Source organism: Populus trichocarpa, chromosome 5, assembly GCF_000002775.5.
Source record: "Populus trichocarpa isolate Nisqually-1 chromosome 5, P.trichocarpa_v4.1, whole genome shotgun sequence".
Taxonomy (NCBI): Eukaryota; Viridiplantae; Streptophyta; class Magnoliopsida; order Malpighiales; family Salicaceae; genus Populus; species Populus trichocarpa.
Genome location: NC_037289.2, coordinates 21,339,888 through 21,361,082, shown reverse-complemented (window position 1 = coordinate 21,361,082; position 21,195 = coordinate 21,339,888). Strand labels below are relative to the sequence as shown.

The 21,195-nt window shown below is 32.3% G+C and overlaps 1 protein-coding gene across 1 annotated transcript; it reads left to right on the top strand.

The window, feature by feature from the left end:
• Positions 1-1,047: 1,047 nt before the first annotated feature.
• Positions 1,048-8,504, top strand: LOC7464673 (probable transmembrane GTPase FZO-like, chloroplastic). The gene is made up of 11 exons (XM_002307544.4): positions 1,048-1,689; positions 1,948-2,504; positions 2,623-2,691; positions 3,610-3,807; positions 4,841-4,972; positions 5,447-5,533; positions 5,636-6,076; positions 6,207-6,374; positions 6,612-6,839; positions 7,608-7,723; positions 8,076-8,504. Exons 1-11 carry the CDS (start codon positions 1,188-1,190, stop codon positions 8,356-8,358), a joined length of 2,781 nt encoding a protein of 926 aa, XP_002307580.3. The 5' UTR covers positions 1,048-1,187; the 3' UTR covers positions 8,359-8,504.
• Positions 8,505-21,195: the final 12,691 nt, after the last annotated feature.

Sequence of the window (21,195 nt, the reverse complement as noted above, 5' to 3'; positions counted from 1 at the left end):
ACAATGAAAGTGTAAATTAGAAGCCGTAAATAAAAAAAAAGGAGTAAATTGAAACATCATATATAATTAGAGAACCCATGCATAATTTTTCCTGGACAAAACATCAAAACTAAACCCTGATTATTTGCTGAAATATAGTTTTATTTTAGAAAGTGATTTTCATGAAAATTAATTATTGAAAAGTAAATTTTTTTATGTTTCATAATGTCATGAAACATAAATCGAAAAATATTTTTTATGTTTGATCATGTCATGAAAAATTAGTTGAGAAATAAGTTATTAATATTTTAATTTATTTTTTCAAGTTTATTAAAAAAATAAGTATCAAATCTGATAGATAAAAAAGTTAAAGGATGATGAAATTAAAAAGATTTCAATTCCATAAATATTTTAAATAAAACAAATATTAATCAAAATAAGAAGGACCAAGTTTGACAGGTAAAAAATTGACATATGATGAAATTGAAAACAGATTTTAATTTTATAAATTATTTTAAATAAAATAAATAACAATCAAAAGAATATGAATAAAATCTGACAAATAAAAAATTAAAAACATATGAAATTAAAAATAATAATTTAACTTTATAAATTATTTTAAATAAAATAAATAACAATAAAAAAAATGGTGGTGACCAAATCTAATAAATAAAAAAAATTCAATTAAGAAAAGAATAAGAAAGAAAAAAAATAATAAAAATAATAAGGATCAAAATTAATATAAAAATCAAATTAAATTAAATTTTAAGGGATAAAATAAAAAAATAAAATTAAAATTAAAAGAAATATATCATAATTAAAAATTAAGGATTAAATTTGATATAATTAACAAATAACTATATATTTTTAATTTTTTATAACTCTTAAAATGAATATAATGGAAAATATTTTATTAAAAACTAAGTTAATTTATTTTCTAATTAAAAAATGTTTTTTACTGATAAAGTTTTATAAAGATAAACAAAAATAAGAAAGTTTACAAAGAATCCACATGAAAAACGGGGTTAGGACAGGAGGATTGATGTGGTTGAAGCCTTTTGTCTTCAAACTTTCCGGAGTCACTCATTTCCTTGCGCACACAAGACAAGCAGATAAGATACAGAAAACCATAGCAAGAGATAAGCCTCTTCCTCTTTCTCCTTCCAGTCTCACACAATCTCACTCTCTCCATCTCTTCTTCCACCTCCATGATACCTCTCCTCTCCCTCCACTCCCCAAAGCCTTCCCTTTTCCTCACCCATTTCCTTCCTCACCTTTCCACTCCTCTCCCTCGCTTCAAATCCCCTCCTCACCGAACCCACCATTTCCCTATCCACTCCTTCCCGAACAACCAACAACAACAGCAGCCCGCCAATCAAAACTTGTCAAATCAACAACCAAGAACCCTTTTCCCTGGCGGTTACAAACGCCCCGAAATTAAAGTCCCCAACATCGTCCTCCAGCTGGACCCGGAGGATGTCATTCGTGGCGGAAGTGAGGCGTTGGATTTGATTGATAAGGCTGTGTCTAAGTCGGTTGGGATTGTTATTCTCAATGGCAGCATCGGGGGTGGTGGCAGCGGAAAGAGCCTTTACGAGGCGGCCTGTTTGGTGAATTCAGTGGTCAGAGATCGTGCTTATTTGTTGATCGGAGAACGTGTTGATATAGCCACTGCTGTTAATGCTAGTGGTGTTGTGCTGTCTGATCAAGGTCTGTCTTGCTTCATTTATCCACTTTTTAAGTCTAGTTTCTATAATTTTTCTCTCTTTTTCGTTGCCTCTCTAAATTAACTTTGTGATTATCAGACATAATTTCGTTAATTGCATTTGTTTTAAGTAGTATTAAAAATCGAATTAATTTTCGAAATGGATTTTGTAGAGAATTGTGTTCATTCTGGTTTAATACATGTATGAGCACTTGAAATAATCCAGGCATTGAAGAGTAATGTGTTTCTTTGTCATTTTACAGGGCTTCCTGCCCTTGTGGCAAGAAATATGATGATGGGTTCTCGAACTGAATCAGTTGTTCTACCTTTGGTAGCCAGGATTGTGCAGACACCAAATGCTGCATTAAATGCGTCTAATTCTGAAGGTGCTGATTTTCTTATATATGTTCATGGCCCAGAGGAAGATTTTGATGTAGAAATGAGCCCTGGATTCGGGAATGTGAAGATACCAATCTTTGTCCTCAATGCTTCACGTGGGGAGGCCACATTGTCGGTGGGGGCATCAAAATTTCTGAAAACCGGTGCTAGTGGTTTAGTTCTGTCATTGGAAGATTTGAGGTTATTTAGCGATGATGCTTTGAGTCAGATGTTTGACACTCTGAGTGCAACCGGTAAAAACTTTCAGGATGACCTTGAAAGCTTCAGTAAGCTCAAATCTATGGATATGGAAAATGATATTCATGAAAAAACAACGGTGGCAGGCTTTGTTAAACTGGAGGATAGAGAAAAACAGCTCATAGAAAAAGAGAGATCAATATTGCTTGAAGCTATTGATGTTATCCAGAAAGCTAGTCCTCTGGTGATCTTTTATTTAAAAATTTGATATTTGGATTTTGTTCATGTGATAATTCTACGTTCGTGTTGATTTTCTTTCTTTCTTTTTAACCCTGAACAAGGGCATTGGCTTTGCATGACAGATGGGGGAGCTTTCACTTTTCATTGATGCGGTTTCTCAGATTGACGAGCCATTTTTACTGGCTATAGTGGTAATTGTGTGCTGAACTTCAACAAATTCTGGTTCCAGGGATATACATTGGTATTAGCTCTACATTTCAAATAAATCCCTCCTCTTTACTTGAAAGGATTTAAAATCAACTTCAATAATTTTTTGTAGTTTTTGTTTTACTTCTAATTGAAGAAAACAATCATTTCAAGTCTATGCCATGACTTTCGTTTCTATGTTGCATGAGATCAGAACATGGTTTCATGTTTCAGGATTTCCATTTTTGTTCAAGCAATTTCACGAACAAGCTGACTAAACAGTTTCATTTTGACCTTTAGGTGTTAGCTTCATTATTTTTCCATAACTTGTTCAATAAAATTATGGGTCATCATGATTTTCATACTTTCTAAGGATCCACTTCTTGTTCTTATTTCTCATCTATCCTTTCTCCTAAGACTCTGTTTGTTTTTGCGTTTCAAAAGCGTTTTTGAAAAAAATTAAAATTTTTTTATTTTTTTCTTTACTTTAAATTAATATTTTTTTGGTATTTTCAAATTATTTTGATGTGTTGATATCAAAAATAATTTTTAAAAAACAAAAAAACATTATTTTGATACGTTTCCAAGTAAAAAGCACTTTGAAAAGCAACCACAACCACATTCTCAAATAAACTCATTCCTATCGTGGTTGGACTTCGCATTAGTAAGTGCAAATGATGCACTAATACCCTTCCAGAGAAAGGCATTGGTATTGGCATTCTTCACTTTTGCTTCCCTTGATTTTTCTCTGTTTTTTTTTTAAAAAAAATCTTTTTCTGCAACAAACGATAAGTTTGTTATCATGAAAAGAACACTGAGACTCATACTGAGATTGGTTGGTTGTTTGTGCCATTATCTGTATGAACATGCTGCCAAAGGCTTTTGTTCTTCCTTGACTGTTTGTCTTTATTGGTATCATCCAGGGTGAGTTTAACTCTGGGAAATCAACTGTTATTAATGCACTTCTTGGAAAAAGATACCTTAATGAGGGTGTTGTTCCTACAACAAATGAGATCACTTTCTTACGCTACTCCAAGAGTGATTCTGAAGAGCAACAACGTTGTGAAAGGCATCCAGATGGTCAATATATATGCTACCTTCCAGCTCCAATTCTTAAAGAAGTAAGTCTTTTCATTTTTCGTCTCATGTGTACTCTTGAATTCAGTTCTGAGATGTTCTATATAAATGTCTACTTGGATCATCTTGTTTATATCAGATTGCAAGGTTCCAAGGTATTTTCTGCATATGAAATGTTTGTGTTTGTAGTCAGTTTAGCTAACATTCAGCTGCAATACACTTTTTAATGCAACTTTTTTGGATGTGCTTAATCTCATAAGAAGTCTACATAGTGCAATTTCTGCCACTTGCGTATGTAGGTTTCTTTCTACAACTTGATATTTTGTTTTATGCCTAATTGCACTTTCCATAACAATTTGACTTGGAGTAATGCTAAAAGCCCCAAAAGTTGGAACCCAAATGTTTTCCCTGAATCACTCCCACCATTGATTGGTGGGCTCCATGCACCAATTAAACAGTGGGAGTGATTCAGGGAACCCATTCAGGCTCATCGGACTCTTAGGTTTGATTAGTATGCAATTCACATTTCCTCCCCTTAAATGTGAGTCAAAGTTAATGGTTAGTTTTCCCTGGTAAGGATGCCACACCACGGTATTTTTCCTAGATGGGACTGAATAAGTTACAAATTCTTGGAATGTTAAAAGCCATAAAAAGAAGCTTAATAATCTTCAAAATGTAGGTATTAGAGTCACAGGAGAATTTTGGAGACAGGGAACGTCATATGATCTAGTCCATTTTCTGAATGTGCCATAAAGAAATAACCACATTCTGCATGGAAGAGTAAACCCAGATGCATTTAACATTGATAGCGGAAGGAAAAGTTCGTGCACTGGACAGTAAGAGGGAACCTAGAGAAGTCAAAAGCATTCAATCCTACATCTTTGTTAGTTCATTCACTCTGTTTTATAAAGTTTGTGATTTCTTAAAATAGAATAATATTCCAATCTAGAGTAGTTACATCATAATAATATTCCATTTCATGAGTTGCTTTATAAAAAATCCACTTAATGCTATAGCCTATAGCTCCTTTGGATGCTGTAACTAATGCATTTTATTATTCTTTTCTTTCTTAAACAGATGAATATTGTTGACACACCAGGGACTAATGTCATTCTCCAAAGGCAACAGCGTCTTACTGAAGAATTTGTGCCTCGTGCAGATTTGCTTCTTTTTGTTATTTCCGCTGACAGGCCATTAACTGAAAGTGAGGTATGCATGATTGTGAATGTGACATAGCAATCTATAATGTTTTATAGTTCTGAAACACAGTGGATTTGAATGCCCTGGCCCATGGATTTTAGCCTTGACTGTTACATTTTATACTTAACTGTCTAGGGATATGCAAGTAAGAAATGCGTTAAAGCTTCTTTGACTTCTTGATGCCGTCCAAATAAGATTGAGGTTTAGTTGAAGGTACCTCCATTGATTTTGAAAGTGAATTTTGCAGAGAAAATTCCTAGCATAGATGGGACCTTGAGCAATATAAATCCTAAGAAATTGCTCCACCATTGGCACATGCATATGATGATATGACTATAAGATATGGTTTTGAGAGGCCCTCACTTTGGACTAGAAGAATTCCAGCATTATATCAAATTCATTTTCTTAGTTGTTAAAGTATCTCAGCCAGTGATTTGCTGTTTCCTGAAGTAATTTTGGTCTCACTCCTGATATTATTTCCAGGTTTCTTTTCTTCGTTATACTCAACAGTGGAAGAAGAAAGTTGTTTTCGTGTTAAATAAATCTGACCTCTACAGGAATTCCAGTGAGGTAAGTTATAAACTTTTTTCCATATTATTTGTTGGTGTCTCCTAGTTTGCAATATCCAAGCTACTTACAAGAGTCTACTTTTGTTTCTGTGATTTTATGTAGCTCGAGGAAGCTATGTTGTTCATTAAGGAGAATACAAGGAAATTGCTGAAAACCAATGATGTGATATTATATCCTATCTCTGCTCGGTCTGCTCTTGAAGCAAAACTGTCAGCTTCTTCTGACCTTGGAAAAGATTACACAGAATTATCAGTTTCAAAATCTCATTTGAAAATCTCTAGATTCTATGAACTTGAACAGTTCTTGTATAGTTTTTTAGATGCCTCAACAACCACAGGAATGGAAAGAGTAAGGCTTAAACTTGAAACCCCAATTGCAATTGCTGAACGTCTACTTTCTGCCTGTGAAACTCTTGTGAAACAAGATAGCCAATTAGCCAAGCAGGATCTAACCTCCGCAACAGAACTGATTGATAGTGTGAAAGAGTATGCAATAAAGATGGAAAATGAGAGCATCTCTTGGAGAAGAAAAACTATGTCACTGGTAAGTTTTCCAGAGAAGATGTGTACAACCACTCACAGACCAGCTCACAGTAATGAATTAGATGTAAATTAGTGGTAATTTTTCACGAATGATGTCAGTTTATGTGCTGTGCTGATGGATGAAATTGCAGATTGATGCCACAAAATCTCGTGTTTTGGAGCTCATAGAATCGACCCTACAATTATCAAATCTTGATCTTGTTGCTTCATATATATTCAGAGGGGAAAAGTCTGCTACAATGCCAGCCACCTTAAAGATTCAAAATGATATAATTGGTCCTGCACTTACAGATGCACAAGTGAGTTAATGGTTCTTACCTTTTTAGGAACTGTGTTGATGATGCTTTATACTTGTGCTATGCTGTATATTGTCAAGTGTGTAATTTGCACATCTTAGTGCTTTTTTTTTTAAGATCCACTAAAACCTTTCTTTCCACTGATATTTCCTCGGTACCTTGGTGACTGCATATCTTTAGAGTTCTTTGGCTTTTGTCGCTCATTTTGCTGTTTCTTGTTATTTTTATTTTGGCATACAGAAATTGCTTGGAGAATACCTGAAATGGTTACAATCAAATAGTGCTAATGGAGGAAAACTATACAAAGAACAATTTGAAAAACGATGGACTTCAATTACCTATCCAACCTCCCAGATACATTTAGAGACCCATGATTTGGCGAAAAAAGTTGACCTCAGCATTAGAGTGATAGAGAACCTCAGTGCCGGGGCCACTTCCAAGCTATTTGAAAAGCAAATACGTGAAGCGGTTAGTTCTAATTTTCTGTGGCCAAGTGCCAAATTCTCTTAAAATTGCTGTCAGAAAATTTTGCAACCTTGTTTGAGCAAAAGCTGGCATCAATAACAGTTAACCAGTCTGATATAGTCTTTGTCAAGACATATATACAGTAGAATGCTTATGAAGATTCATGATCATATTGGTTTAAATATATATTTTGTGTAACCATAAACAAATTTCCCACTTAACAAACATAGTGTTATGAGAGATTGATAACACCTGATTTTTTCCATTCTCTATAACTTATTTTGCATGAGTGCAGAATCTGGTGTGCACTGGTTTATTTTTGGATTTTAACAAAGGTGGAGCATTGCACAAAATAACAAAATTGTCTGCAAGGAATTTATGAATGAGACATTGTAACCTGAGTAATTTCTGGTGGCACCAGTGGAACCTTGGACAAAATAACAAAATTATCTGGAAGCAATTTCAGAATGACACCTTATAGCCATAGTTAATTTCTGGTGGCATTATGTGTATTGTGTTATAATATAAAAGTCTGAGGCATGTAATCGAAAAAGAAAAAATAAATAGAAGGTAAAAAGGCATATAGAAAGTGGTTCTGCCTTTAATTCTTTTGTAAACTGAAGTATCAGCACTTTTATGCTATTTCAACGAGATTCCTCATAACTTTCGTCTTAGGTGCAGTGAGACTTTTTGTCCAATCAGTTCCGTTTTCATTTTAGTCAATTTGTGAGTCAATGTGCCTGAAGTCAAATGTTTTCTCTTTGGTCATAGTTCTTGGGGACTTTTGGCGGATTAGGAGCTGCTGGTTTATCTGCCTCACTTCTGACATCAGTACTGCCTACTACTTTAGAAGATCTTCTTGCTCTCGGCCTTTGTTCTGCTGGAGGGTAATTTTTCTGCCTGCATTTCTTTCCGTTTTGTTGTTTTATTGCTGAAGTGTATTTGCAAATATTTTTCAGTTTGTGCAGTATTTGCATGATTGTCGATTGATATCCTAAAATTCTATGAAGGCATCATTCCAACATGACATATTTTCTGGGTTATTCCCCTAAATTTTGAAATGGCTAGTTGCTCATATTTTCACTCTGCACTTGTCTGCATGAATCCTTGTATTCTGATCCATATCAAGTTATCAGCATGCAGTTCTTGTTTCCTCTAATGATATTTTTGAATATCGTTCCACATTTCAAACATGCAATAAGGTATTCAATATCTGATTGAATCTTTGCTTTATAATAGGTTCATAGCAATTTCCACTTTCCCAGTCCGTAGGCAAGCGATTGTAGACAAGGTAAATAAGATTGCAGATGGCCTTGCACGTGAAGTTGAAGAAGCTATGCAGAATGATCTCATGGAAACTGTTGGAAATTTGGAGAACTTTGTAAAAACTATTGGCAAGCCTTATCAAGATGCAGCACAAGAAAGACTGGACAAACTTTTAGATCTTCAAGAAGAACTATCAAATGTTGATAAAAAACTTAGAACACTTCGCATTGAAATACAGAATGTTCATTTATCATGAAACCATGGTAAAATCTTAAGTTTCATCATTTACCAGTTTTCCCTCTGATTCTTTTTGTGAAGCAAGTGTGAAGTTTTGATATGTATGAATAAGAACACCGTTTGGTAATTCCATGTTAGTAATCACTTCTGTTTATGGATTGTTAATCTTGCTGTGGAATGTTGTGAAATAGTGGAATCTAAATTGTTCTGATCATCTACCTGATGCAATGCATCGAGAATGGGTGTTACCATGTGAATTCAGATCAGCAGCTAGTTACTCTTACCTGATTCATTGAACACAGAAAACAACTGGCAGATCCTTTTGTTCCTTCCTCGTCACATTGTTTGAGACGAGCTGCATTAACCATCCCCAACGGTATTTTTTCAGGGATGAAAAGAATCACCATATTTTCGATGTATAGCAACGGGGATTTATAATAGTTTGTTCTATCTTGTTTATTTTTGATGGTCGACCATAATTTTCCTCAAGAGCTTGGCAAACTTCAGATTATGACCCTTTCGGTAAATGTCAAAAAGCACTGGTTGCTGCTTGCCTGGGTTGAGAAACCTCGACATCTTCTCATCACAAATAGACGGTAAGTTGTATGTTCATGGAAATGTTTAATCAGGTAGGACAATAGCGTGTCAACAACAATATCTACTTACCGACCGACCATCCATAAAGTTTGATGTCGGTTTCTCATATCGATTTTCGTGATTAACAAATATATCACCCATTGATTTCATGACATCTCTGCAGACTTTGCGTGTGATTCTTCCGAGATTTTTCAAGGGACACTAGCATGATCACTGGGAGGAAGAAAAGGCAATACTACTATAATGGTCAAAAGGGATGAGAGTGCGCATCTTTGTTGTCAAGCATGTTTTATAAATAAGCCATGAATTTGATTCCTCATCGTCTTTTGTCTGTAAATATATAGTTGAAGTAGAAATGGACAAATAGACATGCGTGTTTAAAAATGTTAAATAAACAATCAGAGGCACACTGGGCCTTCGTGCATCTGGGACCAAGGCGATAGGCTCTTTTGCCTTTCGTTAATGAGAGTCGACTCTTTACTTTCCCCCTCTAAAATAAAAAGATGATCGCGAAAGCAAATTTGATGGCTGGGAGAGAGTATGTATAGGGCATATATTCTTCTGTCAAGCTCACTGCTAGCTAGGCCTAAAGCACAGTGGACACCTTTCTTGGATTTCTGGGAATGAAAAAGGCTTCGTTAAGGACCGCCAATAAATACTACTCCTAAGCTTATCTCCTTCATGCTACTAGCAGCTGGGTTTGGTATCTAGCCTTGCTCAACAGGAAACTGCTTTTAATTTCTCGAATAAAAAAAATGCTTTCATGGTTCAATATCGCAACAAGGTACCGATGGTTGCAACAATGATATCATATAATAATTTTGGTACTAACCCTTGAAGGGCATTTCATTAACTAAGTATTCATGAGTCATGCATGACATTTGATCCTTTTGTTAGCTAGATTAGGGTGACAAGACCTAGCATGGGATCATTTCTATATGTCAATTACATGTCTCTTTGCAACAAGTACATAAATTCTAATCCATGGAACCCATCACTTTCACCTTTAAATTATCGATTCTCTTAACAGGGAAAAAGAATAGCCATAGTGCATGCTGCAACGACTGTAGGTTTTGGCTTTTCAAGGGAAACAATATACACAAAAACCAAACACAAAAGATAGGAGCTCTTCAAAAAAATTCCTTTATTAGAAAAAGTAGAAGTCACTCCTTAATGCATTAGGCTTTCGTCTCTCGCTTGACGACGGGTTTTGAATTCCTCCATTGAGTGTCATGTCCATTTGCCTCGTGCTTCTGTTAGTGGGGAAATTAGACGCAATCTATCTGATCTCTTCAGTCTGCAATGCCTATCTTCTGCTAATGCAACAAGGAATATATGCTGGACAGGGCTTTACGATTTATCTGAGCTGCATTTCATGTTAGACGCCTTTTAGTGGCAGGCAAGTGGGCTAGTACTGTCTTAATTATGGTTTTAAATCCTGAAGCGTTGTTGAAATGTCTAGGTGCATTATCATTGCTCATCACCTATTCTAGTTATGGCTGCAGGTGATGGGTATTCTAGCATTATTGTACCATTTTCATGTTTTTTATAATCCATCCAGCCTCGTACACCGCGTTCGTTAATGTCCCAAGATATTTCTTCACTATCCCCGCCTTTTTTTATTCTAACCAAACACTACCATAAGAATAAAAGTGTTCTAACTAGAAAATGTCAGAGGAAAGCTAGATTAAGTTAGTTTGACAATGGTATGCCTTGTAGTTGACTGTCCTCGCATTTGGCAGGACAGAAACCTCCTATGATGTTTGATGCCTTGGGCATGAGGTGGTGCTAGAGTAATTGATATTTATCATTGACATTGTTGCTTATGGTAAGTAATAATTAAAGACTGAAACAATAATAATTTATGAACCATAAAGGCTAAAGGGCAGAGGGAATTAAAGGAAAGTAAGTGGCCGACGCATAGAAAAGTCCTACATTTGCAGCTTAATTTGTCTAATGCTGCATGACAGAATTGTTATTATCGAGGCTCGCATTTTAAGCAAGCATCATGATTAATTGTAATTATTGAAAGAAAAGTTGGGAGACCGCTTGCCTTACAAGACATTTGAAGGTAGGTTTAGTTTAGTGTTTAATTCCTACCAATTGGTTCTTCTCACTGGAAAAGCGAATCCTACACTTTTTACGTTTAAAGGTTCATGACTGATGAGGTCTTGTTTCCTCTTCTCTTGAGTTCTCCTGTATCTGGCAATGTGAAGGGCTTGATGTTTAGCTGCAAACTTGGAATTAATGTCAAGTCGAGCCAAAAACATAACCTGCAAAACAAGCTCTCTCTAAATCTAGAGATCCCTGTAATGCTTAAGTCAGCTTAAAGAAGTTAACGGGAAGAACTTTCATGAAGAGAACAGTTCAGTCTTTGTTTTCAAGAGTGAATGCAAGGAATGCATTTTTGATGCCCCGATGACAGAGGACATAAGAGTTATTGTGTACCTCTGTTTTTGGTAGTAGTTTCATTTATTAACAGTTAAAAATAAACTAATAACTGTGGTGATTATTTCACTGTATACATAAACTCATTTTACCAGATTATAATAGTATTTTGACATTTTTGCTCTTACAAGGCTAGCTTTGGGTGTGGAGGACATGGCTGCTCTGCCACCATATTTACTTTATTTCTTTCTTCTTTTATTGAAGAGAAGGGTGGAGTGGACCAAAGAAGAAGCTCGAAGAAGGGGTCAGAAGCCTTGTAAATCATGAAAAGAGATGGAGAGAGAAGAGAGAGAGAGAGAGAGAGGGTCGATGATTTTCAATCCCTTTTGCAAGCCTGAGAGTAAGGGTTAGATGGAAGGGAGGGGAGGGAGTAGCGACGAAAAACAACCTCGATCGGCCTTGGTCAACGCACCAAGACTTTTTTTTTTTCCCGCTTCATTTGACTTTCAGGTTTACGTTTTCTAGGATCTTTGCTTATTTTTACACTATTTGGTTTGTTTTCAGGAAAGGTTTGTTGCTCAATTGTCTTTTGATTTCTCTCTTTTCCTTTCATTTTATGTTTTTTTTCCAAGCAATAAGATGGGGAGAAAGTGGCTTCCATATGTATGTTTCATATGTAACTCTTTTGCATTTGTCTATTTCGCTTCCATGGACTTTGCTCCTTTTGTTCGAGGTTTTTTCTGGCCTTCTTTCCTAGTCATGATCCATATCAACCATATTTATGTAATTTCAATTCCTCCAATAAGACATACAATCAATTATAAAGTATGAGAATTTATATAAAATCCAATATACATGAATAAAAAGCAAATAAACATTAAAAGATATATAAATTCATATATCTACAATAAAAAATTAAGCATTGATGTTTACATGCTTAAACAAAATACATTACAATCTAAAATGAACTTATTATGCCTAGTTTATGTAAACAAAAGTGATAAATAAGTTTACTCTTGGCATGCATGAGATGACACTGAAAAATACAATACATAAACATAAACAACTGACATAATTTAACTAATAATATTATATCAGATAAAATATAGCTAGGATCTGTTTTCTTTATCCCATGTTGATAAGTAAAATCTTTTTATCCTGTTTACTTATCATTCTTTTATCTTTTATTTCAATTTCCACTATTTAACATCATGTTATCATTTATCACCCATAATCCGGGTAAACTAATATACGCTATGTCAATTCTAAATTGATGTCATTAGTCATTATCTTGAGAGTGACAAAACAAAAGTATATCGATATCTTTCCACCTAGTATCATTAGCTTCCATTTCATTGGATAGCTAATTAATTTTTCATGTTCATGCCGATGTCAATGAACTCATTGATATAATTAGCCTTTTTATTTTTCAAGAACAACTAATCACATCCAATTCTATTTATTTTTTTCATGTTAATGCTGATATAAATAAACCTATTGACATTATTATTATTATTATTATTTCCCTGAGAATAGCTAATCAAGTCCAATTCTATCAACCGAGAATTTTTTATGCTCCAAAGGTGTGGTGAAAAAGCCTATTTACTCATATTTTTTGTTGAATTTGTCATTTGCACCGTCGCTTTCACATGAAGTGAATAACGCGGGAGTGACAGGCGTCTTTTACAAATGGTAAGTAACGTGATATTGTAAAAACCAGTTACATGCTACGAGGGCCTATAGAATCCTTGTAGTATCAGCTAATCGGAAAAGGGGAATCTTTTGATTCGGCTAGCCCACGCCCTTATTATCGATGATGTGCCCTGTACCGGGCTCGTTCCTTGATGACCGCCTGGCCACTGTCCTAATCCTGGCCATATCCCTTGTCCTTTCAGTGTTTTTTATTTCTTTGTAAAGTAGCTGAGTACTCTGTTTCGATATTTTCTTGTAGTACCTGAAACGAATCCCTGAAACGGGTTGACGTGGAAACGACCTCAAACTTAAAATCTGATATTCATGCTGATTGTTTTTTTATATTTTGTTTTTAAATTAGAAATCAAAATTTAAACATTACTGTGGATCTTGCAGGATAGAGCTACGATTGATTTGTTTTTGAGTTTCAAGAATTTCAGACCAGAAGTGAGTGGTTTGGTGTCTGGTTGCCAAGAATATCATTCCCTCCGTACTTCCCAAAATCATTTCATACACGCTCATCAATTGAAGCAAGTAAACTGTTACCTTCCGCCTGCAGCCTAGCCTCCACCTCTTATCATTCTCATCCTCTCCTTTACCGTCCTATATTATGGTTGCGTGTGCAAAGTTGAAATGTTATTCTTTGCATTGTGGTTAAATTGTGTTTCTAAAGGTTTTTAATTTTTTAAAAATTTATATTATTTTTTATATAGTTTTATATAATTTTGAAAAATAAATTTAAAAAAATAAAAAAATAATTATTTTGATATATTTTTACGTAAAAAACACTTTGAAAAACAATATCTACCGTACTCCCAAACGTGTTAGAAAATAATATAAATTATATATTAGGACTTTACCTAATAGTTTAGGCTATTGGGTTGAGATGGTTCTTTGACATGGTGTTATAGCCTTGATGACCAAGTGGTCACGAGTTCGAATCTCACCACCCCTATTTATTTGATAAAAATTAAACACAGAGTAATGTGGGCATGTGCAAGTTGAAAGTCCAACACTTGAGAGGGTCTGTTAGAGAATAATATAAATCATATCTTGGGACCTCACCTAACAATTTAAGCGATCAAACGATCACGAGTTCAAATCTCATCAGCCGTGTGTTAGAGAATAATATAAATTATATCTTGAGATCTCATCTAACAGATTACTTTGATCCATCTTGAGACCTCACCTAATAAAACTTACCCGAAATCAAGATAAGGTTACGGTGGCAAAGGAAGAATCATAGTAAAACAGTACTTTACAACAATTTCATAACTTCTATCCTTATCTCCCCGTGCTCAACCAGAACCTGGCCTCTTGGGCAAAATGATACTAGTGTGGATTCTGCCTTTTAGAGGGGTGGAAAAAACGAAAAACCTTTTAACCACAACCGTTGAGATTGTAGGCGCAGCGACAGCGACAGCGACGCCCCTACTCTTCTTGACTTAATGCTAAGTTTCCAATCTTTTCTCTGTACAAGAGTTCTCTATGTGTTCTGCATGTGGTTCTCTCTTCCAAAAACATGTTTTATGATTGTTTTGAAATTTCATTTTCATTTACACAAGTGAATTGACAAGAGCAAAGAAAAACCCGTATTTAATTTGACAGTCTTGCTTTCCCACTTCTCAAGCAATTTCTCGAGAAAAAAACAAACAGAGTTTTTGTCCAAGAAAAGAGAGAGAGATAAAGAGAAGTGGTAGGGTTTTTAATAAAATCATATTTTTTACTTAGAATTAAAACTTGAGAGTCTCTAGTCTGATTTGCTGTAAATTGTTTATGATCTGAATTCTATTTGGAATTTAAATTAATATTCTTAAAATAATTTTAAATACATAGATTGATTTAACCCTTCAAATTTAATTCAATTCCAAGAATTATAAACAGCATGTAAAAGTAATATTAATTAACCAATCTCTGTATTTTGTAGTGTTGAAAATACTTAAAATAAACCCTTGACTAACAATATAACTATCCTTGATTTTTTGTTTTTTTTCCAAAGTACCCTTTGCCCTAATCAAATTTCTCTCCCTTGCCCCCTTTCTCCTTTTTTTTTTCTATTTTTTAAAATTAAATTATAAAACAAATTAATTCCTACCTGTTTCTTAAGTCGTGTGAGGTTCAATTCAGGGTTTCTTCAAGAAGTTCGTTGGTTGGACGCCCTCTAACTTTTTATAATAACAATTTTCATCTCTTTAGTTTTCATTTTCCAGTGCAAGTCCCTCGAGTATTTTTTTTTTACAAAAACTAAGTCAATCTAGCAGTTGCTATCAGGAATCCATGATTGTATGATCATGTGATTCAGCAACAAATTATTCAAAAAAAAATAAAATAAGGTATGTTATCATATATTTAGAATTGTTTTTTTATATAAAAAAATAAAATAGTTTCCAAGCTAAAAGAAAAGAGAATTTAACAAATATTCAAAATATACTCACATGAAGTCATTAAAAATCCCAACATCCCACGGTCAAAATATCAACTAAAATGCTAAATGAAATAATTTGCCAAAGGGATTAAGTTGTGATAATGATGACAATTTTAAATTAAATAAAAGTAATATATATATAAAAAATAAAAGTGAAATCAGGTGATCACGTCATTTTGAATATTTTCTTTAAACTATTTTTTATTTAGTTAATTTACTTTTTTTAAATCATATATAGATACTTGACCAGGATTTCACCGTCAGTCAGATAAATTTTTTTGTAGAAAAAAACTGAATATGCAAGATTTTTCAATGTAATTTTTTACAAAACAAATCATAATCATAAATCAAAAGGTTGCACTTAATTAAAAAAAATCAAGAATCATATGTGCCAATAAATACAAAAAAAAAAAAAATGTTAATGTGTGTATTTGACTTGCCTCATTGCAGGTCAGATAATTTTTTTTCTAATATAAAAAAATGAATGTATAGGTGTTTTTAATATTTTTGACATCGAGTAAAAAATATAATTGTAAATAAAAAAACCAATGCTTACATATAATAAAATAAAGTAAAAATCATATGCATTAATAAAAACGTGAAGGATCTCAAGTTAATTTTTAATGCTGTAAAAATATAAGATAATGTTGCAATTACTACAGGAAAACATAATTTCCTTTTGATTTTTTATAATAATTTAAAAAATATAAATAAAAAATAAAAAATATTACAAATACAAATTATAAAAAAATTAAGATAAGAACAAAAAGAATGGTATAGATAAGTCAAGTGTAGAGTAGAGTGATAAATATCCCAAGTGTAAAGAATAAAAAAAAATATTTTTTTAATAAAACATGTAAAGAAAAAAAAGGCCAAACTAGAAAAAAATATAGAAGAAAGAAGGTAAGAAAAAAAAAAGTGGTAACAAGTATAAAATAAAAAATATACCAAATAAAAAATTCTAAGCAATTTTTTTAAATAAAACCTAAAAAATTACAGATTTATCACCACTATAATATAAGAATTACAAAAATTTATAATATGCTACTTTTACTGTTAACAACGTTTCTTTTTAGTATATATAATAATAATAATAATAATAATAATATATAATAATGTATACGATAAAGTCAAAAATGTGACTGGCGATTTGATGTATAGTTTAAGAAACTTGCATCTATAACAATAAAATTATTAAAACCTTCTCAACCACCATCACACGCGTGTTTTAACTTCTAATTGTAAATCAATTGATTTTATTTTTAAATTAAACCATTTCAATTGTATCAGATAGTGGTTTGGGGAATGTTATCATTTTTAAAAGTTCAGTTTTCAAATAGCCTAAGCTACTCTCAATGAAATCAATCAAATAAATATGATTTTGAACAAACAATTGTTCGAGGGACCTACATAAATAAAATAAAAACTAAAGTAACAGAGTTTCAGCAGACCAAAAGTTAGGGAACTGTATGGAGAGATGGCAGGTTAAATTTTTTCTAACATAAAAAAAAATTAAAAAATAATAACCCGAGTTAACTCGTGTTAATTTAACTAATACGCGAACTGAGATATAAAATTAAAATAACTTTACAAAAAAATTAAAAAAAATCACAAAATTCAAAATTCAATAATCTAATGTCAAATGATGAAACATGTCAAGAGAAGAACTATTGAATAAAATATCAGAGTCAACTTGGGTTAACTTGATTAACTCACCACCCACGATATATGATTGGGACAAAAAAATTACTTTTTGAAAAAAACAAAACCTAGAAAAAAAATCAAAATTAAATCAATAAAAAAAACACTAAACAAAACTGGGTCAACTCAAATTGACTTGACTTACCCCCTTCGGGATAATATCACATAAACAAATTAAAAAAATCAAAAAGTTCAAGGGCCCATAAATTAATGTAAAAGGATAAAAAAAATTTAAAAACAAATATCAAGGAAAAAAAATTTAAGTCAACCTAGGTTACCATGACTTATATTATATCTGGGATATGAGATCATGATAGCCCCATAAAAAAATAAAATAAATAACAAAGCTAAAGGTCTAATAACTCAATGTTGAATAATAAAATTAGAAAAACAATTAATTTTTTAAAAAAGAATTGAACTTAAACTGTTCTAATATCCCAAACCAGTAATCAAGGTCATAAGATTGAGATTACCTCGCAGAAGGAAGACAATAAAATCACGAAGCAAAATTTTCAATCATAAAAATTAAAAAAAAAAAAAATAGCAATCAAAACAATGAAGACCAAATATGATAGAAAAAACTAATTGAAAGAAAATAATTAGAGATTAAATTAAAAAACAAAATAAATTAAGAAAATAATAAAACAAATAGCAATCCAAAGAATAAGGACCAAAATTATATACAAATATTAAATGAAATACAATGTCGAGGGAAAATTGAAAAAATAAATAAATCAAGAAAAGGATAAAAAAATGTGAATCAAATTGGATACAAAAATCAAATGAAATAAAATGTTTAAGGATGAAATTAAAAAAAAACTTGAAATAGAATTAAAATAAAAACAAATTGCAATAAAAAATAAAAATAAAAATAAATACAATCTGGAGGACACGACTGAATTTTAGAAGGTCCGACATGAATATCGAGGTCAGGAAAAAGGGGAAAGAAAAAGAAAAAAAACCACCTAATTAACTGAATCGTCAGTATATACTTCTGATGACATGGTAGATGGTCATTTTTTGCTGCTGAATATGCTGCACACGTCACTTGAAGCAGCGCGGGTGACGTCCACTTGCTGGCACGTGCATGGATGACACCAACAACTTTTTCTTTTTTTTAATATTTATATTTATTAAAAGAAAAGATGCCCTCTACTTGGATATAACAAAAACAAAACAAGAGAAAATACAGAAAAACCCTTACAAGGAAGGCTTTATTTTTTTTGAACCTGATAAGATTTAAGTATTTTTGCCATGTATAAAAAATGGGGATTTCCATAAAATCCCTCCATCAACTTGATTATATATTTTAAAAAAAACTATTGTGAAAATACTAAAACATCATTGACCAACAGTGAATGAGATTTTACTTTTTAGAAGTAATTTAATTATTCTAATATGCATAAAAAACTAAAAGATAAGGAAGACCCTAGACTTTAGTTTTTTTAAAAAAATTAATTCCAAGAGCAAAAAAGTCATTTTACTTTGCATAAAAAAATATAAAAAAGACTGATCTAACTCCCATAAATATAGTAATGACCAATAAACCCATGTGAAAAGACCAAACCACTTCAATAGCCAGCTATTTAATTTGTTTTGAAAGGGTTAAAATCATCATTTTACACATGAACAATGGTTTTCCTATACAATTTAGATTTACTTATTAGTTGTGTGACCTGCGCTTCACCACAGGTCGGATAGATTTTTTTTGCAAAAAATAAAAAATAAATATTTAAGTTTTTTTTTAAATTCTAATTATAAATAAAAAAGCTTATGAGAACTATTTATGTCAATAAATGCAAAAAATAAAGTGTTAACGTGTCTATTCAACTCGTCTAGCTGCAGGTCGAATAATCTATTTTTCTAACGCAAAAAAATTAATGTGTAGGTGTTGTTAATGTGTTTTTTTACATCAAGTAAAAAATATAATCGTGAGTCACAAAGTCAACTCTTATATATAATAAAATATAATAAAAATCATATGTATTAATAAAAATATGTAAGATTTCATGCTAATTTTTAACGTAGCTGAAAAATAAAAATTCAACTGTTGATGACAAAATTAAAATTACTATACGGCCCCTTGAACCAAAAGTTCTGATCGTATACTCTCTAAGGGCAATACAATAATTATATTGTTATTAAAAAAATAAAAAGAACAAATCAAGAAAGATAAAATTGGCAATGTATAAAGATCATCTTATCTACCCTTCAAGTAAAGTTTTAAAAATTAAAGGATGAAGAGTAAAAAATTAATTTTATTGTAACCCTAAATACATTTTATGGTTTACGGTGAAATACCTATGGGATCCAGTATTGTACTTAATAATAATTATTATAATAATTCTACGGATATCCCCACGTACTCACACTAGGTTTTGACCCTAAAATATCAACTCACCATAGAAAATAAGAACAGGTAGGGGAAAGGAATCCCATATCAAAGAGAATCTTGCATTTTTGTTTCGGTCGCTCTATTGTTTTCTCTTGTCAGGAAAGCCTGATGTTTCCTCTCTAATCCAGGAATTTCTTTGAGCAGTAAGCATTTAGAATCCCACCGATTCCTTCTTCTTTTTGAAGTCAAATAGTTTTTAAGATACTTTGGATGCTTGTTCTGTTCTGTTTTTTTTTTTTTTAATTTTTTTTTAGAGGAATACCAATTAGGGAATACTTCAAATATTTCTCCCCCCCCCCCCCGGAATTTACCCTTTTATTTACAAGAATATTAAAAAAAAAACTACAAATACATTAATGAATTCGAATTTCTTACCCCTAGCGGACAGTTTTATACTCTTATATGTTTTCACAGCTCTTGAAAGTTTTTTATGCTTTTTTTTGCTGACGGAGAGACCCATGAAATAACTTCACATAGAAATTGGGCTACTGAACATAAGTTTAGAACATAGACTTCTTAGCCGAACCTAATTGTTGAGCTTGACCGGTGGTTACAAGTTTATCCGAAAAAACAAGCCTCTCACAGAATAAAATACTCTTCTATGCTCAAGTCATTCAATTTCCGAGAGAAAATATGAGAAAATATATGTAAGAATGAATTGTATAATGGTGAAAATTATTGAGTTTGAGATGTTTTCTTGTTTACTTGATCATATAAAATATTTATAGACATCAATTTATTTCAGAACATGAAAGAGCTGTACAGTAATTAATCGGTGAAAAGGTTGGTTTACTCCGGCGATCGTTGTATCTGCTCTGTTACTGATGAGGATTTTGGTGATTATTAATGTCATGCTGGCAAGACATGACCTTTGCGAGGAAGGAGACACCTGTTTCCCATGAAATATGGTGCTGAAAATACGATGGTATCTACGTTGTGCTACTGGTTACAAGTGTGATACTAACCCTGTCCTGTATAAGAGTGTGGACCTGCAAAGAGTTTGCATAGAAAACTTTGTGTATGGAAGCGGTGCACGGCGCTGCATCCTGACATTTCGAAACTCTAAAATATATTGTTGTGTGTTCAAATATGGTTTACAGAGCCCGTGAGGCGAGAAGAAATGGAAAAAAGATATGGAAGGAGGAGGGAGAATCTGGATAGGCAAGTCTAGCTATTAATGACTAGAATTTCTCTGGGTCTCTGGCCTAGACCTACGCCGCTAGAATTATGTAGCCATTAATGCCTAGATTTTTTTTTTCATTAACATCCCCAAACTACCTATACCATTTTTTAGGTTAGGTTTCTTGTTTTCAACGTGTATAAGATTGAAAAGTTGAATAATTAAATGGTATGATTGTTTTTGTGTATTAAAAATATTTTTTTATTTTAAATTAATATTTTTTTAGTATTTTTATATTATTTTAATATGCTGATGTGAAAAATAATTTTTTTTTAAAAAATAAATAATATTTTAATACTTTTATAAATAAAAAATATTTTAAAAAAATAATTATAATAACATTTCTAAACACGTAAAGAGTTACCGGATGGAATTTGAAAGATTATTCATGAAAACACACTACTGCCAATGTTTTTTTTTTACTAATAAATTCTTCTTGTTTTTTTTTTTTTTCTTACAAATCATATCCTTAGAAAAT